The sequence below is a fragment of the Apteryx mantelli genome, unplaced genomic scaffold (genome assembly GCF_036417845.1).
Source record: "Apteryx mantelli isolate bAptMan1 unplaced genomic scaffold, bAptMan1.hap1 HAP1_SCAFFOLD_239, whole genome shotgun sequence".
In the NCBI taxonomy this organism is placed as follows: Eukaryota; Metazoa; Chordata; class Aves; order Apterygiformes; family Apterygidae; genus Apteryx; species Apteryx mantelli.
The window spans coordinates 53,960-81,826 of NW_027118591.1; the positions used below are offsets into that span (position 1 = coordinate 53,960).

General features: G+C 67.5%; 2 protein-coding genes across 2 annotated transcripts; both read right to left on the reverse strand.

Moving 5' to 3' along the window:
• Positions 1-12,055: 12,055 nt before the first annotated feature.
• JPH4 (junctophilin 4) lies at positions 12,056-18,178 on the reverse strand. The gene is made up of 5 exons (XM_067317139.1): positions 17,800-18,178; positions 15,427-16,018; positions 13,935-14,053; positions 13,044-13,375; positions 12,056-12,475 (listed from the first exon to the last, which is right to left on the reverse strand). Exons 1-5 carry the CDS (start codon positions 18,176-18,178, stop codon positions 12,395-12,397), a joined length of 1,503 nt encoding a protein of 500 aa, XP_067173240.1. The 3' UTR covers positions 12,056-12,394.
• Positions 18,179-22,916: 4,738 nt separating this feature from the next.
• LOC136996203 (dehydrogenase/reductase SDR family member 4-like) lies at positions 22,917-27,864 on the reverse strand (the record flags this gene model as incomplete). Its single annotated transcript, XM_067317141.1, is given in 8 exon segments — positions 22,917-23,061; positions 23,966-23,999; positions 24,002-24,020; positions 24,934-25,068; positions 26,554-26,605; positions 26,722-26,792; positions 26,899-27,000; positions 27,766-27,864. Coding segments are annotated over 8 exon segments (627 nt in total), but the record flags the coding sequence as incomplete, so codon positions are not given.
• Positions 27,865-27,867: the final 3 nt, after the last annotated feature.

Sequence of the window (27,867 nt, forward strand, 5' to 3'; positions counted from 1 at the left end):
TGGGCTGCTCAATGGGGTCGATTCCACCCTTGGGACACTCAACGGCATCAGTTCTACCTTGAGAACACCCAACAGGGTTGGTTCCACCTTCAGGACACTCAACGGGGCTGGTTCTACCTTGGAGGTGCCCAACGGGGTCGGTTCCTCCTTGGAGGCACCCAATAGGGTTTTGTCCACCTTTGGGACGCCCAACGGGCTCATTTCCACCCTGGAGGCGCCCAATGGGGCCGTGTCCACTTTGGAGACACCCAGTGGGGTCGTGCCCACTTTTGGGACGCTCAACAGGGTCGTGTCCCCCTTGGAGACCCTCCATGGGGTCGTGGCCACCTTTGGGACACCCGGTGGGGCTGTGTCTGCCTCGGAGACGGGGACACCCAGAGGTGCCCGGTCCCCTTTGGAGAGCCTCAACAGGGCCACGTCCCCCTTGGAGACATCCGGCGGGGCCGTGTCCTCCTTGAAGGCGCCCCGTGGGGTCGTGTCCAGCTTGGAGGTGCTCAAGGGGGCTGTGTCCACGTCGGAGGTGCCCGACAGGGCCACGTTGACTTTGGAGATGCCCAACGGGCCGTATCGACTTTGGAGATGCTCAATGAGGTCGTGTCTGCGTTGGAGACGCTCAACGGGACCGTATCAACTTTGGAGATGCTCAGTGAGGTCGTGTCCATGTTGGAGGTGCTCAGAGGGGACATGTTGGCTTTGGAGATGCCCAGTGGGGCCATGTCCACGATGGAGACGCTCAATGGGGCTATATTGACTTTGGAGACGCCCGATGAGGTTGTGTCCATGTTGGAGACACTCAACGGGACCGTGTTGACTTTGGAGATGCTCAGCGAGGTCGTGTCCACATTGGAGGTGCTCAACGGGACCGTGTTGATGTTGCAGATGCCCGATCGGGACTTGTCCATGATGGAGCCACTCAGTGGGGACGTGTTGACTTTGGAGATGCTCAATGAGGTCACGTCCACGTTGGAGACACTCAACGGGACTGCGTTGACTTTGGAGATACTCGGTGAGGTCATGTCCACATTGGAGGTGCTCAATGGGGACGTGTTGACTTTGGAGATATCCAGTGGGGTCATGTCCACGTTGGAGATGCTCCACGGGACCATGTTGACTTTGGAGGTGCTCGATGAGGTCGTGTGCACATTGGAGATGCTCCACGGGACCGTGTTGATGCTGGAGACACCCAATGGGGCCACATCCATGTTGGAGACCCCTGACGAGGCCATGTTGGCTTTGGAGATGCTCAACGAGGTTGTGTCCCTGCTGGAGACCCTCAATGGGACCATGTTGACTTTGGAGATGCTCAGTGAGGTCGCGTCCACGTTGGAGACCCTCGGCGGGACCGTGTTGATGCTGGAGATGCCCAACGGGGCCACGTTGGCTTTGGAGATGCTCAATGAGGTCGTGTCCATGCCAGAGACACCCAACGGGGCCACATTGGCTTTGAAGATGCTCAACAAGGTCGTGTCCACGTTGGAGACCCCCAACAGGGCTGTGTTGATGCTGGAGACGCCCAATGGGGCCACATCCACGTTGGAGACCCTCAACGGGACCGTGTTGACTTTGGAGATGCTCAACAAGGTTGTGTCCCTGCTGGAGACCCTCAACGGGACCGTGTTGATGCTGGAGACACCCAATGGGGCCACGTCCACGTTGGAGACCCTCAACGGGACCGTGTTGACTTTGGAGATGCTCAGTGAGGTCGTGTCCACATTGGAGACACTCAGTGGGATCGTGTTGATGCTGGAGACACCCAATGAGGTCGTGTCCATGCTGGAGACCCCCAACGAGGCCACGTTGGCTTTGGAGATGCTCAACGGGGTCGTGTCCACGCCGGAGACCCTCAACGGTGCCGTGTCGACTTCGGATCCCCCCGACGGGACCGCGCCGGCCGGGGCCGCCCCCATCGGCACGTCCTCCCCACCGCCCTCGTCCTCCCCGTCGCCGTCGCAGACCTGGAGGTGCCGGAGGAGCTCGAAGACGTGGCGGAAGGAGAGGCGGCAGCGGCGGCAGGCGGCAGGAGCGGCGGCGGCGCCCCGGGCCCGGCGGGCTTTCTGCCGGGCGTTCTGGAACCAGACGGCCACCACGCGGGCGGCCAGGCCCAGCAGGGCGGCCAAGCGCTCCACCTCGCCGTCGCCCGGGTAGGCGCCGGCCTCGAAGGCCTCGCGCAGCGCCCGCGCCTGCCCGGCGCTGAAACGGGTGCGGGCGAAACGCCGCCCGCCGTCGGGCGCCCATCACCGCCGCGTCGGGCCGCTCCACCGGCAGCTCCGAGCCCGGACGCTCCGGCGTCTCCCGGACCTCGCGGCTCGGCGCCGACGGGGGCGGTTGGCGGAGGAAGAAGGGCAGGAGAAGCTGCCGGTTGGCGGCGGCGGCGGACGCCCGGACGCTCCGGACCCGGCTCTGGTGCAGCACCGAGCGGAGGTGGATCTCCAAGGCGGAGCTCCGGTTGTAGGCCACCCAGCAGGTGGGGCACTTGTAGGGCTTCTCCGGCGGCGGTTGGGGGGCGCCGGGGGCCCCCGCGTCCCCTTGGGGACCTTCCTCCTTGGCCGCCGCCTTCTTGGCCTTGTGCAGGTGGGAGACGGAGTTGAGGTGCACCAGGAGGATGTTCTTCTGCGTGAAGGACTCCTTGCACACCCCACACTTGTAGGGCCGCCTCGGGTCCAGGAACTTGTCCGGGCCGAAGGCAGCTGCCCGATGGCCACCGGGATGGATGCCCGGGGTGGGGGCACCCCGAGGTGGTGGCACCTCTTCCTCCTCCTCCTCCTCATCATCATCCTCCTCCTCCATGGGAGCTGCTGGAGATGGGGCGCCCGGCGGTGGGGCTGCGGAGATGGGGGGGCAGGGTGATGGTGGGACCCCTGTGTCCCCCATCCGTCCCGTTCCCCGTCCCAAAACGGTGTCACTCACCTCCGGGCGCCGGGTCGCCGTTGGGGGGCAACACCTTGGTGGCCGTGGGGGGGCTCCTCCAGGGCGGCCTGGGCGCCGGTGGGGTGGGGAGGGGACATGTCATCGGGAGGGGTGGGGGTCCCCAAGGGGTCTAGGGGTTCCCCAAAGGGTCTTGGAGGGGGTGTCCAGGGGGGTCTATGGGGGTCTCAAGGGGGTCTGGGGGGTCCCAGAGGGGTTTTGGGGGGGCCCAAGAGTCTCCAAGGGGTCTGGGAGGTCCCGGGGTGTCCCAGAAGGTCTAGAAGGTCCCCCAGGGGGTCAGAGGGGTCCCAGGAGACCTCAGTGGGTCTAGAAGGTCCCCAAGGGGGTCAGAGGGGTCCCAGGAGTCCTCAGTGGGTCTGGGAGGTCCTCAAGGGGGTCGGAGGGGTCCCAAGGGGTCCTGGGGGGCTCTTGGGGGTCCCGGGGGGTCTCTCACCCCGCGGAGGAGACGGTCGAGGCAGCCGGGGGCGACGCGGTGGCCGCGGCGCAGGTGGAGCCGCAGCCCCCCCTGGCCGGGCAGCTGCCGCCGGCAGAGGGGGCAGCGCAGGGGGGGCGGCGGCCCGGGGGGGCAGCGGGTCACCTGTGGGGGGGGGGGGGACAACAGGGGACACGCTTGGGGCCCAGGCGTCCGGGTGGGCCCAGGAGTCCGGGGAAGGGGCCCAGGTGTCCGGGAAGGGGCCCAGGCATCCGGGAAAAGGGCCCAGGCGTCCGGGGAAGGGACCCAGGCGTCCGGGAAGGGGGCCCAGGTGTCCGGGAAGGGCCCAGGTGTCCGGGGAGGGGCCCAGGCATCTGGGAAAAGGGCCCAGGCATCCGGGGAAGGGGGCCCAGGAGTCCAGGACAGGCCCCTGCCCCTCCCCCCTCCCCCGCGGATGTGGCCCCGCCCCCAGACCCGCCCCCCACTCACCATCTCGGCCCCCTCCCCCACACCGTGGCTCTTAGGCTCCGCCTCCTCGGGCCCTGTGGGGTGTGGGGGGGTGGATTAGCTCCACCCCCCGAGCCCAGGCACCCAGGGGACCCCTCCCCCAAACCCTGGGGGAGAAGGGGCGGGGTTATGACATCAAGGGGCGGGGCCACTCACCTGGGGGCAGGGCTTCATCTAGCTCCTCCTCTTCCTCCTCCTCCTCCGAGGTGTTGGGGTCGGCCCTGGTGGGGGGGGGGATGTGGGGTGGGGGGTGTGGCCATGGGGCTGGCTCTGCCCACTGGGGAGGAGCCTGTCCTGGCCTCGGCCCTTCTGCTTCCCAGTGCCTCCCAGTCCTTCCCAGTGTCCCCCAATCCCTCTCCCAGTCCCTCCCAGTCCCTCCCAGTCCCCCCTGGGCAGGTATCGGGCCTCACCGTGGGGCGGCGGGAGGCAGCCGAGCCCCCCCAGGGCGCCGTGGGGCCGGCGGAGGCGGGCGACGGTCGCTCGGTGCTGGGGCGGGGCCTGGAAGCAGGCTCCACCCCCTGGACCAGGCCCCGCCCCCAGCCCCATAGCCAGGACCTGTCGAAGGGGGGCAGGGCCTGTCAGGGACACGCCCCCCACTCCTCCTTCACCCCCCCAGCCCCATAGACCTGACCCCTTCCTCATGGCTCCACCCCCCAGCCCCATAGCTCCACCCTGGCCCCCATGGCTCCACCCCCCAGCCCCATAGCTCCACCCTGGCCCCCATGGCTCCACCCACAGCCCCACAGCCCCACCCCAGGACCCCCAGCCCCATAGTTCCACCCTCTTCCTCATGGCTCCACCCCCAGCCCCATAGCTCCACCCCCTTCCTCGTGGCTCCACCCCCAGCCCCATAGCTCTACCCTCTTCCTCATGGCTCCACCCCAGCCCCATAGCTCCACCCCAGGACCCCAGCCCCATAGCTTCACCCTCTTCCTCATGGCTCCACCCCCAGCCCCATAGCTCCACCCTCTTCCTCATGGCTCCACCCCCAGACCCATAGCTCCACCCTCTTCCTCATGGCTCCACCCCAGCCCATAGCTCCACCCTGATCCTCACGGTCCCACCTCCAGCCCCATAGCCCCACCCGGGGCCACCCACCCCATAACCCCACACTGCCCCCCCCCATTCCTCCGCGCCCCATAGCCCCGCCCCCCTCCTCCCCCCACCTCGCGGACTCTCTCGCCCTGCCGCTGCCCGGCGGCCCCGACGTGGAGCCGCATCTTCTCGGGGCTGGAGGTCTCCGGGCTGCCGGCCCCGAAGCGCCCGCACGCCGGGCACCCGAGGAGCCGCCCCGCCGCCCCGCCGCCACCTGCGGACACCCGCCGTGGTCACCCGGCGGCCGGAGCCTCCCCCGTTGGCCAACCCAACGTCTGGAAGCTCTTCCCGTTGGTCAACCCAACGTCTGGAAGCTTCCTATTGGTCAATCCAACGTCTGGAAGCTTCTCCCATTGGTCAACCCAACATCTGGAAGCTTCCTATTGGTCAATCCAATGTCTGGAAGCTCTTCCCATTGGTCAACCCAACATCTGGAAGCTTCCTATTGGTCAATCCAATGTCTGGAAGCTCTTCCCATTGGTCAACCCAACATCTGGAAGCTTCCTATTGGTCAATCCAACGTCTGGAAGCTCTTTCTGTTGGCCAACCCAATGTCTGGAACTTCTCCCCGTTGGCCAAGCCAACGTCTGGAACCTCCATTGGCCAACCCAACATCTGGAGCTTCCCCCATTGGTCAACCCCATGTCTGGAACCTCCCACCATTGGCCAACCCAACGTGCTGGGGCTCCCCGCTGGCCATCCCAACCTCTTGAACCCTCCTGTTGGCCAACCCAAGGCCCCCAGGCTTCCCCATTGGCCATCCCCATGTCTTGACCCATCCCATTGGCCAGCCCAACACCTTGACCTCCTCCACTGACCAACCCAACGGCCCCTCGAAGCCCCTCCTGTTGGCCAACACGAGGCGTCCAGGCTTCCCCCACTGGCCATCCCCATGTCCTGAACCCTCCTGTTGGCCAACCCAACGTGCCTGGGCTTCCCCATTGGCCATCCCCATGTCGTGAACCCTCCCGTTGGCCAACCCAACGCGCCTGGGCTTCCCCATTGGCCATCCCCACGTCTCAAACCTTCCCATTGGCCAACCCAACATGCCTGGGCTTCCCCATTGGCCATCCCCACGTCTCGAACCCTCCCGTTGGCCAACCCAACGCGCCTGGGCTTCCCCATTGGCCATCCCCATGTCTCGAATCCTCCCGTTGGCCAACCCAACGCGCCTGGGCTTCCCATTGGCCATCCCCATGTCCTGAACCCTCCCGTTGGCCAACCCAACAGGCCTGGGCTTCCCCATTGGCCATCCCCATGTCTCGAATCCTCCCGTTGGCCAACCCAACGCGCCTGGGCTTCCCATTGGCCATCCCCATGTCTTGAACCCTCCCGTTGGCCAACCCAACGCGCCTGGGCTTCCCCATTGGCCATCCCCATGTCTCGAATCCTCCCGTTGGCCAACCCAACGCGCCTGGGCTTCCCCATTGGCCATCCCCATGTCCTGAACCCTCCCGTTGGCCAACCCAACATGCCTGGGCTTCCCCATTGGCCATCCCCACGTCTCAAACCCTCCCGTTGGCCAACCGAGTGCCCCCAGGGCTCCCCATTGGGCCGACCCACAACCCCCGGCGTTTCTCGGCCTACCTGGAGCAGCGGTGGCCCCTTTCTGCCTGGCGGGGACCGGCAGATGGAGGCCTCCTTGCACCGACTGGGCGGGTGGCCCCGGCGTGGGGTGGGGACGGGCCAACCCCGGCACCCCATAGAAGGGGAAGCCCTCGGGTGGCACCGGTGGCTCGGCCAGGAGCCCGGGCAGAGGCGCGGGCAGGCCCCGGCGGAGGAGCGGCACCTCGCCGCAGGGCTCCTCGGCCTCCGGCGCCGTGGGGCAGCCCCGGAGCTTGGCCAGGTGCTTGTCCGACCGCCTGTGGATGCTGAGGTTGCCCTTGGTGGTGGTGGAGTAGTCGCAGGCCTCGCAGCGGTAGGGCTTGTAGGCGCAGGCGTAGGCGTGGCCGCGGGCCGGCCGGGGGTGGGGGCCGCCGGCGCTGCAGTGGGGGCAGCGGCGGGCGCCCGCGGGGTGCTTCTCCTTCACGTGGGCCTCCAGCGTCTGCCGGGACTTGTAGCGCCAGTTGCAGCCGGGGCACTTGAGGGGTTTGCAGGAGGGGCGGCAGGGCGCCGGGCGCAGGCAGGGCCCCACAGCGGCGCCTGGCCCCTCTGCGCCGGCCCATGGGGTGGCCGGGCTCGTGTGGGTGCGGCGGTCTTCATTGGGTGATGCTCCGTCTTCGTTGGCCAAGCCAGCGTTGGGTGCTTCTTCGTTGGCCAACCCAACGTTGGTCCTATCCCCATTGGCCAAGTCAAGGTTGGACCCATCCTCATTGGCCAAGTCAAGGTTGGACCCATCCCCACTGGCCAAGTCAAGGTTGGGCCCATCCTCATTGGCCAAGTCAAGGTTGGGCCCATCCCCATTGGCCAAGTCGACGTTGGGCCCATCCCCATTGGCCAAGCCAACGTTGGGCCCATCCCCATTGGCCAAGTCAACGTTGGGCCCATCCCCATTGGCCAAGTCAACATTGGGCCCATCTTCATTGGCCAAGTCAACGTTGGGCCCATCTCCATTGGCCAAGATGACGTTGGGCCCCTCTTGGCCGGTCAACCCGACGCTGCGGCTCCTTCCATTGGCCAACGCGACTCCGGCATGTTCCTCATTGGCCGGCGCGGCCTTGGGGCCCTCCTCATTGGCCGTCCCCGGGCCGGCCACCTCCCCGGGGCTTTGGCTTTGGTGTGTCCTGGGTCCTGCCATCCCCACCACGGCCTCTTCCTCCTCCTCCTCCTCCTCCTTGCCAGCCCTCGAATCTTTGGCATCGGGTGGTGGGGCCAGGCCTTCGGCGGCGCCCATCTCCTCCTCCTCCTCCTCCTCCTCCTCCTCCTCCTCCTCCTTCTTGCCGGCAGTGTTATTTGGTGCGAGGAGGCCCAGGGCGGCCATGTCGGGGGCCCCCGGCGGAAGGAGAGGTCGGGGCGGGCGTCATCTTTGGGTCGCGGGGGCGAGTTTTTGGCTGAGGTAATTCGGTGGCGGGGCGTGGGGGCGGGGAGGGGGCCCTTTGGCGAGGCGACATGGCCGCCGGCAGCCGGGAGGGAGCGGCTGGGGCCGGGTAGGCTGAGGCCAGGCCCAGGTAGGCCGAGGCCAGGCCCAGATAGGCCGAGACCAGGCCCGGGTAGGCCGAGGCCCAGCTGGGTTGACTTGATGGCCGGGCACAGTGGGCGGGCCTCTATGCCCTTAGGGCCAGCCCCTTGCCCCTGATTGGCCAGTTTCAGGTTGGAGGCGGGGTCAGCGGTGCCCCCCAGGCCAGGTAAGCCAAGACCAGGCCCGGATAGGCCAAGACCAGGCCCAGGTAGGCTGAGGCCCAGCTGGGTTGACTTGATGGCCGGGGACAGTGGGCGGGCCTCTATGCCCTTAGGGCCAGCCCCTTGCCCCTGATTGGTCGGTGGCAGGTGGGAGGCGGGGTCAGCGGTGCCCCCCAGGCCGGATAGGCCGAGGCCAGGCCCGGGTAGGCCGAGGCCCATCCGGGTAGACCTGACGGCCGAGGGCGTTGGGCCGCCCCCTCCGGCGCCGGGGCCGCCCCCTGGCCCCTGATTGGCCGGCGGCGGGCGGGAGGCGGGGTCGGCAGCGTCCATGGCGACGGGCTCATGGCAGCCCCTCCCCCCCCGGGGACCTGCGGGGGGGGGAGAGGGGGAGGGGTGAGCGAAGGGGGGAGGGAGGGGGAGGATCCCTCCCTGCCGCAAGGCATGCTGGGAGGCGTATGCAAATCGCCTCGTTAGCGGCGCCGGCTCGTTACACAAAGGGAGCGGGGGAGGGTCGACCCCCCCCCCCAAATCCCCCTTCCCAAGGGCCCAGGCGTCCGGGAGGGGGAGGGAGCAGCCCCCTTGATCCCACAATGCACTGTGGGTTGGGGGGGAGGGCTCATTTGCATCTCATTTGCATACAATACTGAGCTGCTGCTGCTCTCGGGGGCTGGTGGGGAAAGGGGAGGGGCTTGATGGCCTGGCCCCACCCCCACATTTTGCATATGCTAATGACCCGGGGGAGGATGTGGGGCTGGGTTGTGGGTCCAGGGCCTGGTTGTAGGGCTGGTTGTGGGTCCAGGGCCAGGTTGTGGGGCAGGTGGTGGGGCTGGTTGTGGGGCTGGTTATGGGGCCAGTGCTGGGTTGTGGGGCAGGTGGTGGGGCTGGTTGTGGGACCATGGCCAGGTTGTGGGGCTGGTTGTGGGTCCAGGGCCTGGTTGTGGGGCAGGTGGTGGGGCTGGTTGTGGGGCTGGTTATGGGGCCAGTGCTGGGTTGTGGGGCAGGTGGTGGGGCTGGTTGTGGGACCATGGCCAGGTTGTGGGGCTGGTTGTGGGTCCAGGGCCTGGTTGTGGGGCTGGTTGTGGGGTAGGTGGTGGGGCAGGTGGTGGGACCATGGCCTGGTTGTGGGGCTGGTTATGGGGCAGGTGGTGGGGCAGGTGGTGGCACCATGGCCAGGTTGTGGGGCAGGTTGTGGGTCCGGGGCCTCATTGTGGGGCTGGTTATGGGGCCAGGGACAGGTTGTGGGGCTGGTTGTGGGTCCGGGGCCAGGTTGTGGCGCTGGGGTGTGGGGCCGGGTCCCTCCTGGGCTGCCCCCCATCTCCCCCCCCTTCCCCTTCCCCAATTCGCTCCCTCCATCCCGCCCTTCTCCAGCCCCCCGGCTCCGCCCCCCTCCGTCCTCGGCCCCCCACGTCCAGCCCCTCTGCCCCGTCCCTCCAGCTCCATCCCTCCATCCCTCCCTCCATCCATCCCTCCCCATCCCGGTCCCCCCATCTCCCGTCTCCATCTCTCCATCCTTCCCCATCCCTCCATCCCTCCATCTCCATCCCCATCTCCATCCCCCCATCCCTCTCCATCCCTCCATCTCCATCCCCATCCCCATCTCCCTCTCCCTCTCCATCCCCTCCATCCCCATCCCTCCATCCCATCTCCATCCCCCCGTTCCCAGTCCCTCCCTCCCCCTCGTGTCCATCCCCCCCATCTCCACCCCCCCCCCGCCTCCATCTCCATCCCTCCATCCCCCCATTCCTGGTCCTTCCCTCCCCCCTCGTGTCCATCCCTCCAGCCCCATCCCTCTCTCTCTCTTCACCTCCCCTCGTCTCCATCCCCCCATCCCATCTCCATCCTCCATCCCGTGTCCATCCCCCCGCCTCCATCTCCATCCCCCCATTCCCCGTCCCTCGCTCCCCCTCGTCTCCATCCCCCCCCATCTCCATCCATCCCATCTCCATCTCCATCCCCTCCATCTCCATCCCTCCCTCCCCTCCGTCTCCATCCTCCCATTCCCGCTCCCTCCCTCCCCCTCATCTCCATCCCTCCATCCCATGTCCATCCCCCCCCGTCTCCAGCTCCATTTCCCCTTCCCATTCCCTCCCTCCCCCCATCTCCATCCCTCCCCCCTCGTCTCCATCCCCCCATTCCCGTCCCCCCTCCCTCCCTCCCGCCCCGGACGCCGGGGCCCCTCTGCACTCACGGCCGCTGAGCGATGGCGCCGGGCCCGGGCCCCGCCCCCCCCATCCCGAGGCCACGCCCCCTGCCCCCCCCACGCAGAGGCCACGCCCCCACGCAGAGGCCACGCCCACGGAGGGGGGGAATGGACACGTCCGTCCCCCTTCCAGGCACTGTGGGGCCCCCCCCCGGGACCGCCCCCTCGGTAGGCCACGCCCCCCATAGGCCACGCCCCCTCCACGATACCCCCCCCAGGGCCCCCCAGTAGCTCCCAGTGCCCCCCAGTAACCCCCAGTCCCCCTCCCAGTGCTGCCCACTAACCCCCAGTGCCTCCCAGTAGCCCCCGGAGCCCCCCCAGTGCCTCCCAGTAACCACCAGTGCCTCCCAGTGTCCCCCAGTAGCTCCCAGTCCCCCTCCCAGTGCCTCCCAGTGCCTCCCAGTGTCCCCCAGTAGCTCCCAGTCCCCCTCCCAGTGCCCCCCAGTAACCCCCAGTGCCTCCCAGTGTCCCCCAGTAGCACCCAGAGCCCCACCCAGTGCCTCCCAGTAACCCCCCAGTAACGCCCAGGGGCCCCCAGCAACCCTCCCAGTGCCCCCCAGTAGCTCCCAGAGCCCCCTAGTGCCCCCCAGTAACCCCTACTCCCCCTCCCAGTGCCCCCCAGTAACCCCCTGTGCCCCCCAGTACCACCCAGTGCCACCCAGTAGCACCCAGTGCCCCCCCAGTGCCTCCCAGTAACCCCCAGTCCCCCTCCCAGTAGCCCCCAGTAGCCTCCCTCCATTCCTCCCCCATGGACTCCATCCCCCACAATGCCTTGCACCACCACCCCCAATCCCATGATGCCCCGGGGCAGCCCCTGCCCACCCCAGGCAGGGCGCAAGGCATTGTGGGACGCCCCGGCCTCCTGTTGCCATGGCAACTGCCCTCCACCACCACCTCCCCCCCCAACGAAGAGGATGCTCTATGGGTCTCTATGGGGCGCTATGGGGCTCCATGGCACTCTATGGGGCTCTATGGGGTCACTATAGGGCTCTATGGGGTGCTATGGGGCTCTATGGGGCTCTATGGGTCACTATGGGGTCACTATAGGGCGCTATGGGGTGCTATGGGGCTCTATGGGGCTCTATGGGGCACTATGGGGCTCCATGGTGTGCTATGGGGCACTATGGGGCACTATGGGGCTCCGTGGGGCTCCGTGGGGCTCCATGGGGCTCTATGGGGTGCTATGGGGCTCCATGGAGCTCTATGGGGTTCTATGGGGCTCTATGGGTCTCTATGGGTCTCTATGGGGCACTATGGGGCTCCATGGGGTTCTATGGGGCTCTATGGGGCTCTATGGGGCTCTATGGGGCGCTATGGGGCTCTATGGGGCACTATGGGGTCACTATGGGGCGCTATGGGGCACTATGGGGCCCTATGGGGCTCTATGGGGCTCCGTGGGGCTCCATGGGGCTCTATGGGGCTCTATGGGGTGCTATGGGGCTCTATGGGGTTCTATGGGGTGCTATGGGTCTCTATGGGTCTGTATGGGGCACTATGGGGTTCTATGGGGTGCTATGGGGCACTATGGGGCCCACTAACCCTCCCAACCCCCACTGCCCCCCGCAGCGATTCAGGGGGGCTCCGAGGGGCCGATTTTGGGGATGATTCACGTGTTTTTCCCCCCTTTTTTTCCTCCTTTTTTTTATTAACGTCTCCACTCCGTCCATCCCCGTTCCGGGGGGTTTTAAACCCAAAAAATAAAATCCCACCCCAAAACACGGCGGGGGGGAGGAAGGGGAGGAAGAGCCGGCGCCGAGGGCGGGGTCATGCACGGGGGGCGGGGCATAGAAAGGGGGCGTGGCTTCCCCTTCCTCCGCCCACCACCCCAGCCGTGGGGAGACACAGTGGGGCAGAAGATGGGGGGCAGGAGCAGGGGGGAGGGGGGAAAGAGCCCTTCGAGTGGAATGGGAGGCACACGGAGGACGTGTGGGGCCGGGGGGTGAGATGTGGGTCGCGCCGTGGGGCTGCCCCACGCGTCAGGCCAGCAGCCGGGAGAAGAGCTGCGCCAGGCACACGTCCACCAGCACCACGGCCGCCACCACCAGCGGGTGGGCGCCCTGCGGGGAACAGGCCCCGCCCACCGCCGTCAGGACACGCCCACCTCGCCCCCAAACCCCGCCCACAACCCTCCCAGGCTCCACCCCCCTCCCACAGCCTTTAGGCACCGCCCCCCCTCCGTGATCACTGGCCCCTCCCCCATTGGCCCTCACCGCCCGCTCCCCTGCAGCCTCAGGCTCCGCCCCCAGCCCTCAGGCCACGCCCCAAACCCTAAGACCACGCCCATTAACTTTAGCCCCCGCCCACAACCTCCACAACCCACCCCACAGCCCTTAAGACCCGCCCCTAAGTTCCAGGCCCCACCTGGGTCCCTTCCCCGGACGCCTGGGCCCCTTCCCGGACACCTGGGCCCCTTCCCCGGATGCCTGGGCCCCTTTCCTGGATGCCTCGGTCCCTTCCCGGACGCCTGGGCCCCTTTCCTGGACGCCTGGGTCCCTTCCCCGGACGCCTGGGCCCCTCTCCCGGACACCTGGGCCCCTCCCGGACGCCTGGGCCCCTCCTCCAGACATCTAGATCCCTTTCCCGGACACCTGGGCCCCTTCCCCAGATATCTGGGCCCCCCCTCACCTGTCTGTGGGGTGTGGACGGCCGCCGTGGGGCTGGGGGCTCCTCACTGCAGTGGGGCCCCCCCGGTGGGGGGCCAGGTGCCTCCTCCTCCTCCTCTTCCTCCTCCTCTTCCTCCTCCTCGTCCTCCTCTTCCTCCTCGTCCTCCCGGAGGCTGCCGGAGCCGCTGGGGGGGGCCGGCCTCCCCCCTCCCCCCTCACCCCCCTCCCACAGTCCAGCGGGGGGCCCAGGCGTCCGGGCCAGTGGGGGGGTCCCCTCCGACGGCGTCCCCCCTTCTTCGTCCGAGTCCCCTGGCTCCGAGTCCGTCCCCTCCGAGGCGAGACGCCGGCGGGGTGCTGTGGGGGGAGGAGTCAGCAGCGGCCCGGACACCTGGGCCCCTTCCCGGATGCCTGGGTCCTTTCCCGGACTCCTGGGCCCCTTGACTCGGACGCCTGGGTCCTTCCCCGGATGCCTGGGCACCTTCTCCGGACGCCTGGGCCCCTTCCCCAAATGCCTGGGCCCCTTCCCGGACACCTGGGCCCCCTCGCCCGGACGCCTGGGTCCCTTCCCCGGACACCTGGGCCCCTTGACTCGGACGCCTGGGTCCTTCCCCGGATGCCTGGGCCCCTTCCCCGGACGTCTGGGCCCTTTCCCGGACGCCTGGGCCCCTTCCCTGGATACCTGGGCCCCTTCCCCGGACGCCTGGGTCATTCTCCCGGACGCCTGGGCCCCTTTTCCCGGACTCCTGGGCCCCTTTTCCAGATGCCTGGGTCCCTCCCCTGGATGCCTGGGCCCCTTCCCCGGACACCTGGGCCCCTTCCCCGGATGCCTGGGCCCCTTCCCCGGACACCTGGGCCCCTTCCCCGGATGCCTGGGTCCCTCCCCCGGACGCCTGGGCCCCTCCCCAGCACTCACCGATGCCGTCGGGGCCGGGCTGGAGGTCCTGGGCCAGGAGCTTGGCGAGTCGCGCGGCCTCCAGGGCCTCCTCGGCCACCGCCGCCGCCCCCGCCGCCTTCAGCCGGGCCTCCGCCGTCCTGGGGGGGGCCGGGCCGGGGGTCAGGGCGGCCCCACGACCCCCCCACTGGGGCCTCCGTACCCCCCCACTGTCGCCACGGCGACCGGCAGCCAATGATGGCAGCTGCCTGGGTGTTGCCAGGGCAACGACGAGGCAACTTTTGGGGGGGGGGACGTTGCCGTGGTGATGGTACCCAAGATGGCCGCCCACTGCTAAGGCCCCCCCCCCATCAGTAAGATGGCCGCCACTTGGGGGTGGTGGGGTGGGGGGTTGCGGCTGCCCCGCTGCGGCCATGATTTGTGGGGGGAGGCGTTGGGCCCCCAGCCAAGATGGCCGCCCCCTACTGGGGGTGTTGTTATGGTGGGGGTCCCAAGATGGCCGCCCCCTGCTGGGGGTGGCCATGGTGGGGACCCCAAGATGGCTGCCCCCTACTGGGGGCGGCCATGATGGCATCTGCCCCCGACGTCCCTTCTGCCCCCAACGTCCCTTCTGCTCCCCCAACGACCCCCAAGTGCCCCCCAATGACCCCCAAGTGCCCCCTAGTCACCCCCAACCAACCGTAACTGCCCCCCGCGACCCCCCGAACCCTCCCAACTGCCCCCAGTGACCCCGAACCCAACCCAGTGACCCCCAGCCCACAAGTGCCCACCAACGACCCCAGCCAGCCCCAAACACCCCCAACGACCCCCAACCAGCGCCAACGACCCCCAACCAATGCCAACGATCCCCAACCAACGCCAACTGCCCCGACAACCCCCAATGACCCCCAACCAACACCAGCTGCCCCAATGACCCCCAAAAAACACCAACTGCCCCAACAACCCCCAGCGACCCCCAACCAACATCAGCTGCCCCAACCAATGCCAGCAAACCCCAGCGACCCCCAACCAACACCAGCAACCCCCAACCAACGCCAACCGCCCCAACCATCGCTGACGACCCCCAACCAATGCCAACAACCCCCAATCAACGCCAGCAACCACCAACCACCCCAACAACCCCCAACCAACACCAACCACCCCAACCAACGCCAGCAACCATCACCACCAACCACCAACCAATGCCAACGACCCCCAACCAATGCCAATGACCCCCAACCGACGCCAACAACCCCAACCAACATCAGCAACCCCCAACCAATACCAACTGCCCCAACCAATGCCAACAACCACCAGCCAACACCAACAACCCCAACTAACACCATCTGCCCAAACCAATGCCAACAACCGCCAACGACCCCCAACCAAAGCCAACAGCCCCCAACCAACGCCAGCAACCCCCAACGACCCCCAACCAACACCAAACCACCCCAACCAACACCAGCAACCCCCCGAGGACCCCCCCCCACACCCCACCCCACACCCAACCCAACCCCGCCGCCGCCCCCCGAACCTGGCGGCCGCCCTCTCCTGCATCTCCCGCGCCAGGGCGGCGGCGCGGCGGGCGGCCTCGACGGCCCGGGCCACCTTCTCGCGGACCTTGGGTCTCCGGAGAGGCAGGATGTCGCGGACGGAAGGTCCCAGGAGGCGGTCGCGGCGGTACTTGCCCTCGCGGCGGGCGCCGTCGGGGTAGGTGGTGCGTCCGTAGCCGTGCCGGCGGTTGGCCAACCACTCGCCCTCGTACCGCAGCCCGTCGGAGCGGCGGCTGGCTCCCAAGCCGCTGCGGCGGTCGCCCCGCCACTCGCCGGCGTAGACCTCCGTCGAGCAGCCCGGGGGCGGCTCCGGGTGCGCCGGGGCGGATCGGCGGCGGCGGGGCAGGAGGGAACGGCGGAGGGAGAAGGCGCCGGGTTTCTTCTCCCCGCCGGGAGGCGGCGGGGCGGCGGGGACGGGCAGGGCGAAGCCGGCCGGGGGTCCCGGGGGTCCGCGGAGGGATTCGAGGGAGGCGCGGGGCGGGGAACGGGCCGGGGCGGCTCGGCCGTAGGGGACGCTCTGGCGGACGCCGTAGCCGTGGCGTTTGCCCCCTTGCCACTGGCCCTGGTAGGTGCCTGCGGGGAGAGAGGGACGGGGGCGGTGGTGGAGGGACCGATGGGTTGGTGGATGGAGGGGTGGAGGGATGGGTTGATGGGCAGATGGTGGGATGGATGGAGGGATGGATGGATGGGTTGATGGGCAGATGGAGGGATGGATGGGTTGGTAGATGGATGTGTTGATGGACAGAAGAAGGGATGGATGGATGGGTTGGTAGATGGAGGGATGGATGGGTTGGTAGATGGATGGAGGGATGGATGGGTTGATGGGCAGATGGCGGGATGGATGGGTTGGTAGATGGATGGACAGATGGACAGATGGTAGGATGGATGGGTTGGTAGATGGATGGGTTGACAGAGAGAAGAAGGGATGGATGGATGGTTTGGTAGACGGAGGGATGGATGGCTTGAGTTGATGGATAGAAGAAGGGATGGGTGGTTTGGTAGTTGGAGGGATGAATGAACAGATGGAGGGATGGATGGGTTCATAGGTGGATGAGTTGATGGACAGAAGAAGGGATGGGTGGACGGATTAGTAGATGGATAGATTGATGGATGGATGAAGGGATGGACGGGTTGGTAGACGGGTGAACAGAGGGATGGATGGGCGGACATAGGGATGGCTCAGTTGATGCACAGATTGATGGACGGACAGAAGGATGGATGGGTTGGTAGATGGATGGACGGGTTGACGGATGGACGGGTTGATGGGTAGAGGGCTGGGTGGGTGGATGGATGGATGGGTAGATGGATGGATGGCTGAGTGGGTTGATGGATGGATGGGTTGATGGATTGATGGGTGGATGCATGGGTTGATGGGTGGATGGATGAGTGGGTTGATGGATGGATGAGTGGGTTGATGGATGGATGGATGGGTTGGATGGATGGATGGGTGGATGGATGTGTTGATGGATGGATGGATGGGTGGATGGATGTGTTGATGGATGGATGGATGGGTGGATGGGTTGATGGATGGATGGGTTGATGGATTGATGGGTGGATGCATGGGTTGATGGGTGGATGGATGAGTGGGTTGATGGATGGATGAGTGGGTTGATGGATGGATGGATGGGTTGATGGGTGGATGGATGTGTTGATGGATGGATGGATGGGTGGATGGATGTGTTGATGGATGGATGGATGGGTGGATGGGTGGGTAGATGGATGGATGGATGGGTGGATGGATGTGTTGATGGATGGATGGATGGATGGATGGATGGGTGGGTTGATGGATGGATGGATGAGTGGGTTGATGGATGGATGAGTGGGTTGATGGATGGATGGATGGGTTGATGGGTGGATGGATGTGTTGATGGATGGATGGATGGGTGGATGGATGTGTTGATGGATGGATGGATGGGTGGATGGGTGGGTAGATGGATGGATGGATGGGTGGATGGATGTGTTGATGGATGGATGGATGGATGGATGGATGGGTGGGTTGATGGATGGATGGATGGGTGGATGGATGTGTTGATGGATGGATGGATGGATGGATGGATGGGTGGGTTGATGGATGGATGGATGGGTGGATGGATGTGTTGATGGATGGATGGGTGGGTTGATGGATGGATGTGTTGATGGATGGATGGATGGATGGATGGGTTGATGGATGGATGGATGGATGGATGGGTGGATGGCTGGGTTGATGGATGGATGGCTGGGTTGATGGATGGATGTGTTGATGGATGGATGGATGGGTTGATGGATGGATGGATGGGTGGCTGGATGGGTTGATGGGTGGATGGATGGGCAGATGGATGGGTGGATGGACGGATGGTGGGACGGGCCCCGCTCACCTCCGTCGGCGTAGGTCTCGGTGCCGTAGCCGTCCTGCAGCCCGGCCCGCCAGGTGCCCTGGTAGGTGACGCCCGAGGGGCTCTCCCAGACGCCGCTGGGCCCCTTCAGGCCCTGCCGCCACTCGCCCCGGTACCTGCGGGCGCCCTTCCTCTCCACGCCCAGCCCCTCGCGCTTGCCCTGGGCCCACTCGCCCTCGTAGGTGGCGCCGCCGGGACCCGTGTAGACCCCCAACGCCTCGAACCCCCCCCGCCACCTCCCGCAGTACTCGCCCCGCGCCCCGGGGCCCGTGCACACCCCGTAGCCGTGCGCCCGGCCCCCCGACCAACCCCCCGCGTAGCAGCCCCCGTCGTCGAAGTCGAAACGGCCCCCCACCGACATGGGGAAGGCGCCCGGCGGCGCATCACCGGCCCCCCGGCGCCCCCGCCCCCGCCCCGCCGCGGGGGGGCGGCCCCACGGCGCCCATCGGGGGGGGGCACGCGGCGGCGGGGCGGCGGGGTGGCAGATGGGGGGTCCTAGGTACAGCTGGAGGGTCCTGGGCGCAGCTGGAGGGGGCTACAGGCGGACTAGGGGGTCCTGGGGGTGGACGGAGGGGGCTACAGGTGGAATGGGGGGGTCCTAGGTACAGCCGGGGGGTCCTGGGGGTGGACAGAGGGGGTTACAGGCAGACTGGGGGGTCCTAGGTACAGCCAGAGGGGGCTACAGGCAGACTAGGGGGTCCTAGGTACAGCCGGAGGGTCCTGGGGGTGGGTGGAGGGGGTTACAGGCAGACGAGGGGGGGGGGTCCTAGGTACAGCCGGAGGGTCCTGGGGGTGGACAGAGGGGGCTACAGGCAGACTGGGGGGGTCCTAGGTACAGCCGGAGGGTCCTGGGGGTGGACAGAGGGGGCTACAGGCAGACTGGGGGGGGTCCTAGGTACAGCCGGAGGGTCCTGGGGGTGGACAGAGGGGGCTACAGGCAGACTGGGGGGTCCTAGGTACAGCCAGAGGGGGCTACAGGCAGACTAGGGGGTCCTAGGTACAGCCGGAGGGTCCTGGGGGTGGGTGGAGGGGGTTACAGGCAGACGAGGGGGGGTCCTAGATACAGCCGGAGGGTCCTGGGGGTGGACAGAGGGGGCTACAGGCAGACTGGGGGGGTCCTAGGTACAGCCGGAGGGTCCTGGGGGTGGACAGAGGGGGCTACAGGCAGACTGGGGGGGTCCTAGGTACAGCCGGAGGGTCCTGGGGGTGGACAGAGGGGGCTACAGGCAGACTGGGGGGGGTCCTAGGTACAGCTGGAGGGTCCTGGGGGTGGACAGAGGGGGCTACAGGCAGACTGGGGGGGTCCTAGGTACAGCCGGAGGGTCCTGGGGGTGGACAGAGGGGGCTACAGGCGGAACGGGGGTCCTGGGTACAGCTGGGGGGGCTACAGGCAGACTAGGGGGTCCTGGGGGTGGACGGAGGGGGCTACAGGCGGACTGGGGGGGTCCTAGGTACAGCCGGAGGGGGCTACGGGCAGACTAGGGGGTCCTAGATACAGCTGGAGGATCCTGGGGGTGGATGGAGGGAGCTACAGGCAGATGCAGGGGGTCCTAGGTACAGCCAGAGGGGGCTATGGGTGGACTAGGGGGTCCTAGATACAGTCGGAGGGGGCTACAGGCAGACTAGGGGTTCTAGGTACAGCCGGACAGGGCTACAGGTGGACTAGGGGGTCCTAGGTACAACCAGAGGGGCTACAGGTGGGCTAGGGGGTCCTAGGTACAGCTGGAGGAGGCTACAGGCAGTCCAGGAGGACCTAGGTAAAGCCAGGGGTGGCTACAGGCAAAACTAGGTGGTCCTGGGGGTGGACGGAGGGGGCTACAGGCAGACCGGGGGGTCCTGGGTACAGCTGGAGGGGGGTACAGGCAGAACAGGGGGTCCTAGATACAGCTGGAGGGTCCTGGGGTGGGGTGAAGGGGGCTACAGGCGGACTTGGGGGGTCCTAGGTACAGCCGGAGGGGGCTATGGGCGGACTAGGGGGTCCTAGGTACAACCGGATGGGGCTACAGGCAGACTAGGGGGTTCTGGAGGTGGACAGAGGGGGCTACAGGTGGACTAGGGGGTCCTAGATACAACTGGAGGGTCCTGGGGTGGATGGAGGGGACTACAGGCGGACTAGGGGGGGTCCTAGATACAGCCAGAGGGGGTTACAGGCAGACTAGGGGGGTCCTAGGTACAGCCAGAGGGGCTACAGGTGGACTAGGGTTTCTGGGGGTGGACGGAGGGGGCTACAGGTGAACCAGGAGGTCCTGATGCAGCCGTAGGGGGCTACAAGCAGATGTAGGGGGTCCTGGATACAGCCGGACAGGGCTACAGGCAGACTAGGGAGTCCTGCAGGTGATGAGAGGGCCAACAGGCAGATGCAGGGGGTCCTGGATACAGCCAGACAGGGCTACAGGTGAACCAGGGGGTCCCAGATACAACTGAAGGGGGCCTGCAGGTGGAATAGGGGATCCTAGATACAGCCAGAGGGAGCTACAGGTGGATTAGGGGGTCCTGGGTGTAGCTGGGGGGGGGCTACAGGCAGACACAAGGGGGTCCTGGGGGTGGACAGAGGGGGCTACAGCCGCACGCAGGGGTCCTGGATACAGCTGGAGGGGGCTACAGGCAGACACAGGGCTCCTGGTGGTGGTCGGGGGTGGGCTACAGGTGCATGCAGGGTGTCCCAGATACAGCCGGACGGGGCTACAGGTGGACGCAGGGGGCCCTGGGGGCTGGCGCCGAGGGGGCTACAGGCGGTCGAGGGGGTCCAGGATGCAGCTGGACGGGGCTACAGGTGCACGCAGCAGGTCCTGGATACAGCCGGAGGGGGCTACAGGCGGACGCGGAGGCCCTGGGTGCAGCCAGAGGGGGGCTACAGGCGGATACGGGGGTCCTGGGCGCAGCCGGATGGAGATACAGGCAGGCACAGAGGTCCCGGATACAGCCGGACGGGGCGATGGGCGGACGCGGTGGGTCCCGGGTACAAGCCGGACGGTGCTACAGGCAGACGCGGGGGTCCTGGGCGCAGTCAGATGGAGATACAGGCGGACATAGGGGTCCTGGGTACAGCTGGACGGGGGCTACAGGCGGACACGGGGGGGGGGGGGCCTGGGTACAGCCGGACGGGTGACAGGCGGCCGGTCTATGGGACCCCTCGCACGGGGGGGGGGGTGTTTGCGCGCACACCCGCACCCGCCTCGCACACGCGTGTGACACACACACACACACGCACCGGTGTCCTGCGGTGGCCGGCGCACACACGCATGGGACACGACAACAACCGCCCGGGGATGGAGACGGAGGAATGGAGGGATGGAGATGGAGGGATGGAGATGGAGGGTGGTGGGACAGAGGGTGGTGGGATGGAAGGATGGAGATGGAGGGATGGACGGTGGTGGGATGGAGAAGGGCTGGAGAAAGGAAGGACGGAGATGGAGGATGGAGGATGGTGGGATGGAGGGATGGAGATGGAGGGATGGAGGGATGGAGATGGGAGATGGAGGGATGGAGGGACGGAGATGGAGGGATGGAGGGATGGAGGGTGGTGGGATGGAGATGGGAGATGGAGGGATGGAGGGACGGAGGGTGGCGGTGGGTTGGGGGAAGGAGAAGGTGGGACGGAGATGGCAGGATGGGGGGGTGGAGGAGGGATGGAGGAAGGAGGGATGGAGGTGGAGGGAAGGAGGGATGGAGGAAGGAGGGATGACGGAGGGATGGAGACGGAGGATGGCGGCCGGGGGCCTCTACTCACTCGCGGTCGCTCGCTCTCCGCTGGGAAGGAGGGAGGAGGAAGGAGGAAGAGGAGGAGGAGGAGAGGAGGAGGAAGAGGAGAGGAGGAGGAGGAGGAGGAGGGAGGGCAGCTGCCGCCGGAGGCAGGAGGGGAGGGAGGGGGCGGGGCCTTCGGGGGTGGAGCCTGCAGGGGGGCGGGGCCAGGGGGAGGCAGGAGGCAGGGAGCCAGGTTCTCCCCCCCCCCCCCTTCCCCAATCCCGGCCATGGAGGCAGCGCGGATCCGTCACAGCCTTTATTGGGGCCCCTCAAAACGCCCCAGGACCCCCCAAAATGGCACAAAACTCCCAAAATGGCACCAGAACCCCCCAAAATGCCCCAGAACCCCCCAAAATGGCACCAAAACCCCAAAAATGGCACCAGCGACCCCAAAATGGCACAAAACTCCCCAAAACGCCCCAGAACCCCCCAAAATGGCACCAGCGACCCCCAAAATGGCACAAAACTCCCCAAAATGGCACCAGAACCCCCCAAAATGCCCCAGAATCCCCCAAAATGGCACCAACAACCCTGTTTTCCCCTATAGCTCCCCCCCCCAAATCCCCCCAGGGAGCCTAAAGCCCCCTATAGACCCCCTCACTGCCCCCCAGGGACCCCTATGTGCCCTATAGACCCCCATAAGTGACCCCTGGGGATCTTATAGACCCCCCAAGTGCCCCTCAGGGACCTTTATGTGCCCTACAGACCCCCCTATGTGCCCTATAGACCCCCCAAGTGCCCTATAGACCCCCCAAGTGCCCCCCATGGACCTCTATGTGCCCTATAGACCCCCATAAGTGCCCTCCAAGGACCCCTATGTGTCCTATAGACCCTCAATGTCCCCTATAGACCCCTCTAAATGTCCCCACGTGCCCCTATAGACCCCCCTAAGTGCTCCCAGGGACCTTTATGTCCCCTATAGACCCCCTATGTGCCCCTATAGACGCCCATAAGTGACCCCTGGGGACCCTATAACCCCCCCAAGTGCCCCCCAGGGACCCCTATGTGCCCTATAGACCCCAATGTCCCCTATAGACCCCCCTAAGTGCTCCCAGAGACCTTTATGTCCCCTATAGACCCCCTATCTGCCCCTATAGACGCCCATAAGTGACCCCTGGGGACCCTATAGACCCCCCAAGTGCTCCCAGGGACCCCTATGTTTCCCATAGACCCCCAATGTCCCCTATAGACCCTCCTAAATGTCCCACGTGCCCCTATAGACCCCCCGAAGTGCTCCCAGGGACCTTTTTGTCCCCTATAGACCCCCTACGCACCCCTATAGACCCCCATAAGTGCCCTATAGACCCCCCCCCCCAAGTGCTCCCAGGGACCTTTATGTCCCCTATAGACCCCCCCACGTGCCCCTATAGACGCCCCGGGGCCCCTCAGAGGCGGGAGGGGGCCCCGCCGGCGACGACGACCGTCTCGCCCACGACGTAGGCGGCCTCGGGGCTGCAGAGGAAGGCGATGACGCCGGCGCAGTCCTCCGCTGTGCCCAACCTGCCGGCGGCGGTGGCGATGTCAGCGCGGGGCCCAGGCGTCCGGGCGGCCGGGGACACCCCGCGGGGCCCAGGTGTCCGGGTGACCGCAACACACGGGGGCCCAGGCGTCCGGGCAGCCCGGAATCACCCGCGGGGCCCAGGCGTCCGGGTGACCCAGAATCACCCAGCGGGCCCAGGCGTCCGGGTGACCCACAACCACCCACGGGGCCCAGGCGTCCGGGTGACCCAGAATCACCCAGCGGGCCCAGGCGTCCGGGTGACCCATAACCACCCACGGGGCCCAGGTGTCCGGGTGGCCCAGAATCACCCAGGGGGCCCAGGCGTCCGGGTGACCCGAAACACACGGGGGCCCAGGTGTCCGGGCGGCCCGGGGACTCCCCACGGGGCCCAGGCGTCCGGGTGTCCCACAACCCCCCAAGGGGCCCAGGCGTCCGGGTGACCCACAACACACGGGGGCCCAGGCGTCCGGGTGGCCCGGAATCACCCACAGGGCCCAGGCGTCCGGGGGACCCACAACCCCCAAGGGGCCCAGGCGTCCGGGTGACCCACAACACGCAGGGGCCCAGGCGTCCGGGCAGCCTGGAATCACCCGCGGGGCCCAGGCGTCCGGGCGCCCGCAACCCCCCAAGGGGCCCAGGCGTCCGGGTGACCCACAACACGTAGGGGCCCAGGCGTCCGGGCAGCCTGGAATCACCCGCGGGGCCCAGGCGTCCGGGTGACCCACAACCCCCCAAGGGGCCCAGGCGTCCGGGCGCCCCAGAACCACACAAGGGGCCCAGGCGTCCGGGCGCCCCGCAACCCCCCAAGGGGCCCAGGCGTCCGGGTGACCCGCAACCCCCCAAGGGGCCCAGGCGTCCGGGCGCCCCACAACCCCCCAAGGGGCCCAGGCGTCCGGGCCCCACCTGTCGATGCCCATGGCCGCCATCACCCGCTCCGGGTCGCCTCGTCCTCCCACAGCTGCGAGAGAGAGAAGCCCGTCATGGCCCCGCCCACGCCCCCCCAAGCCCCGCCCTTCCTGGGAGGGAAGCCCCGCCCACCCATCGAGGCCCCACCCACCTCCAGCCATGCCCCCCACCAGGCTCCGCCCACCCGTGGGGGCTCCACCCACCTTAAGGAACCTCCGCCCACCTCCAGCCATGCCCCACGAGGCTCCTCCCACCTCTGAGGCTCCACCCACCTCCAGCCACGCCCCCAACAGGCTCCTCCCACCTCTGGGGCTCCACCCACCTCAAGGAACCTCCACCCACCTCCAACCACGCCCTCCCCACCAGGCTCCTCCCACCTCTTGGGCTCCGCCCACCTCCAGCAACGCCCCCAACCAGGCTCCTCCCACCCCAGGGATCCACCCACCTCCAGCCACGCCCCCCACGAGGCTCCTCCCACCTCTGTGGGGCTCCACCCACCTCAAGGAACCTCCGCCCACCTCCAACCACGCTCTCCCCACCAGGCTCCTCCCACCTCTTGGGCTCCGCCCACCTCCAGCAACACCCCCAACCAGGCTCCTCCCACCCCAGGGCTCCACCCACCTCCAGCCCCGCCCCCACGAGGCTCCTCCACCCCCAGGGCTCCACCCACCTCAAGGAACCTCCATCCACCTCCAACCATGCCCCTAACCAGGCTCCTCCCACCTCTGGGGCTCCGCCCACCTGCAGCAATGCCCCCAACCAGGCTCCTCCCACCCCAGGGCTCCACCCACCTCCAGCCACGCCCCCACGAGGCTCCTCCCACCCCAGGGCTCCACCCACCTCAAGGAACCTCCGTCCACCTCCAGCCCCGCCCCCCACGAGGCTCCTCTGCCCACCCCAGAGGCTCCTCCCACCACCACCCCCGGCCAGGCCCCGCCCCCGCCCGCCGGGGCCCCGCCCCTCACGGCGGCGCTGAAGCGGGTGCGGACGAGGCCGGGGGCGACGGCGTTGAGGCGGACGCCGCGGGGCCGCAGCTCGGGCGCCAGGACCTTCACCAGCGCCAGCAGCGCCGCCTTGCTCACGCTGTAGGGGCCCAGCGCCTGCCGCCTCCGTCACGACGGCCGTCCCGACCTCCGTCCCCACCTCCGTCCCCACCTCCGTCCCAACGGCCGTCCCAACGTCCCTCCCACCGGCCGTCCCGACATCCGTCCCAACCTCCATGCCAATGTCCCACCAGCCATGCCAACGTCCAACCCAACGTCCAACCCAACGTCATCCCAGCATCCATCCCAATGTTCATCCCACCATCCATCCCAACGCCCATCCCAACCTCCAACCCCACGTCCCACCATCCATCCCAACATCCACCCCAACGCCCATCCCCATGTCCCACCAGCCTTCCCAACGTCCATCCCAATGTCCATCCCAACGTCCATCCCAACCTCCATCCTAATGTTCATCCCAACGTCCATGCCAACATCCCACCGTCCATCCAACATCCATCCCAATGTTCATCCCAACGTCCATCCCAACACCCATCCCCATGTCCCACCAGCCATCCCAACGTCCATCCCAACCTCCATCCCACCGTCCGTCCCACCAGCCGTCCCAACGTCCGTCCCGACTTCCATCCCAACGTCCCACCGGCCGTCCCAACCTCCGTCCCCATGTGCCCACCATCCATCCCAGCGTCCATCACATCCATCCCAATGTTCGTCCCAATGTCCATCCCAACGTCCCACCAGCCATCCCGACCTCCGTCCCAACGTTCATCCCAACCTCCATCCCAATCTCCGTCCCCATGTCCCACCAGCCATCCCAATGTTCATCCCAACGTTCATCCCAACGTCCATCCCAACCTCCATCCCCATGTCCCACCAGCTATCCCAACGTCTATCCCAACCTCCATCCCAATGTTCATCCCAACGTCCATCCCACCATCCATCCCAACATCTATCCCATCTATCCCAAAGTCCATCCTGACCTCCGTCCCAACGTCCATCCCAACATCCATCCCCATGTCCCACCAGCCATCCCAACATCTATCCCAACGTCCATCCCAGTGTTCATCCCAATGTCCACCCCAACATCCATCCCAACCTCCATCCCAATCTCCATCCCAACCTCCATGCCAATGTCCCACCATCCCTCCCAATGTTCATCCCAACATCCCTCCCAACGTCCATCCCCATGTCCCACCATCCATCCCAACATCTATCCCAACGTTCATCCCACCATCCATCCCAACATCTGTCCCAACGTCCCACCAGCCATCCCAACACCCATCCCAATGCCCATCCCAACCTCAGTCCCAACGCCTATCTCAACGTCCATCCCCGCGTCCGTCCCACCATCCATCCCAACCTCCGTCCCACCATCCATCCCCGCGTCCGTCCCACCATCCATCCCAACCTCCGTCCCACCATCCGTCCCCGCGTCCGTCCCCGCGTCCCTCCGTGCCTCCAGCCCAACGTCCATCCCACCATCCACCTCTCCATCCGCCCACCCCTCCCTCCCTCCCTCCCCAGCCCCGCCCCCCTATGGAGGGGCGGGGCTTGCACGCGCGTGTGGGGGCGGAGCCTCACCGGGAAGGGCATGTACCCGGCCAGCGAGGACACCAGCACGATGGACCCGCCCCTGCGGAGGGGGGTGGGTGGGCGGAGCGAGCTGGGAGGGGCGGGGCCACACCAGGCCCCACCCCATCCCACCAATAAGCCCCGCCCCCAGGGTAGGGCTAAGCCACGCCCCCTCACCCCCTTTTCTCCATGTGGGGCACCACCAGCTTGATCAACATGGCCGCCGCCGTGACGTTGACCTGGAAGATCTGGAAGGAAGGGGGCGTGGTTAGAGGGGTTGGGGGCGTGGTCATGGGGTTGGGGGCGTGGTTATGGGGAAGGGGGCGTGGCCAGCGGGGAGGGGGCGGGACCCACCTTCTCCCAGGCGGCCTCGTCGGCCTCCAGGGCGGCGCCCATGACGGGGTTGACGGCCGCGTTGGACACCAGGATGTCGATGCCGCCGTGGCGCTCCAGGGCCTGCCCCGCCCACCCAAGGGGGCCCAGGCGTCCGGGTGAGCCCCGCCCCTGCCCCGCCCCATGGCTCCGCCCACCCCGCCGCCGCCACCCCCCACCCAAAGGGGCCCAGGCGTCCGGGGGCTCCCGTTCCCCCCCCACCCGAGGGGCCCAGGCGTCCGGGGGCTCCCGTTCCTCCCCCCCAGGGGGCCCAGGCGTCCGGGGGCTCCTGTTCCCCCCCCCCCCCCAGGGGGCCCAGGCGTCCGGGGGCTCCCGTTCCCCCCCCCACCCAAGGGGCCCAGGCGTCCGGGGGCTCCCGTTCCCCCCCCACCCAAGGGGCCCAGGCGTCCGGGGGCTCCCGTCCCCCCCCCACCCAAGGGGCCCAGGCGTCCGGGGGCTCCCGTTCCCCCCCCCCCAGGGGGCCCAGGCGTCCGGGGACTCCCGTTCCCCCCCCCACCCAGGGGGCCCAGGCGTCCGGGGGCTCCCGTCCCCCCCCCTCCCCCAGGGGGCCCAGGCGTCCGGGGGCTCCCGTTCCCCCCCGACCCGAGGGGCCCAGGCGTCCCCAACCCAGGGGGCCCAGGCGTCCGGGGGCTCCCGTTCCCTCCCCCCAAGGGGCCCAGGCGTCCCCAACCCAGAGGGCCCAGGCGTCCGGGGGCTCCCGTTCCCCCCCCACCCAAGGGGCCCAGGCGTCCGGGGGCTCCCGTCCCCCCCCCCCAAGGGGCCCAGGCGTCCGGGGGCTCCGTCCCCCCCCCCCAGGGGGCCCAGGCGTCCGGGGCCCGGCGTGCTCACGGCGTCGACGAGCCGCTGCCGCTCGTGGGGCCGCCCCACGTGACACGCGGCGCCCGAGACGCTCAGGCCGCGGCGCCGCAGCTGCTCCACGGCCGCCGCCAA

Excerpts from the sequence above, each read along its gene's own strand:
- JPH4 (XM_067317139.1), bottom strand. The coding sequence starts at position 18,178 with ATGTCGGTGGGGGGCCGTTTCGACTTCGACGACGGGGGCTGCTACGCG. Across the intron at positions 16,019-17,799 it reads CGAGACCTACGCCGACGGAG|GCACCTACCAGGGCCAGTGG; the intron begins GTGAGCGGGGCC and ends CTCTCCCCGCAG. Across the intron at positions 13,376-13,934 it reads GCCCGGCCCCGACGGCATCG|CACCCCGCCGGCGTCTCGCC; the intron begins GTGAGTGCTGGG and ends CTCCCCCCACAG.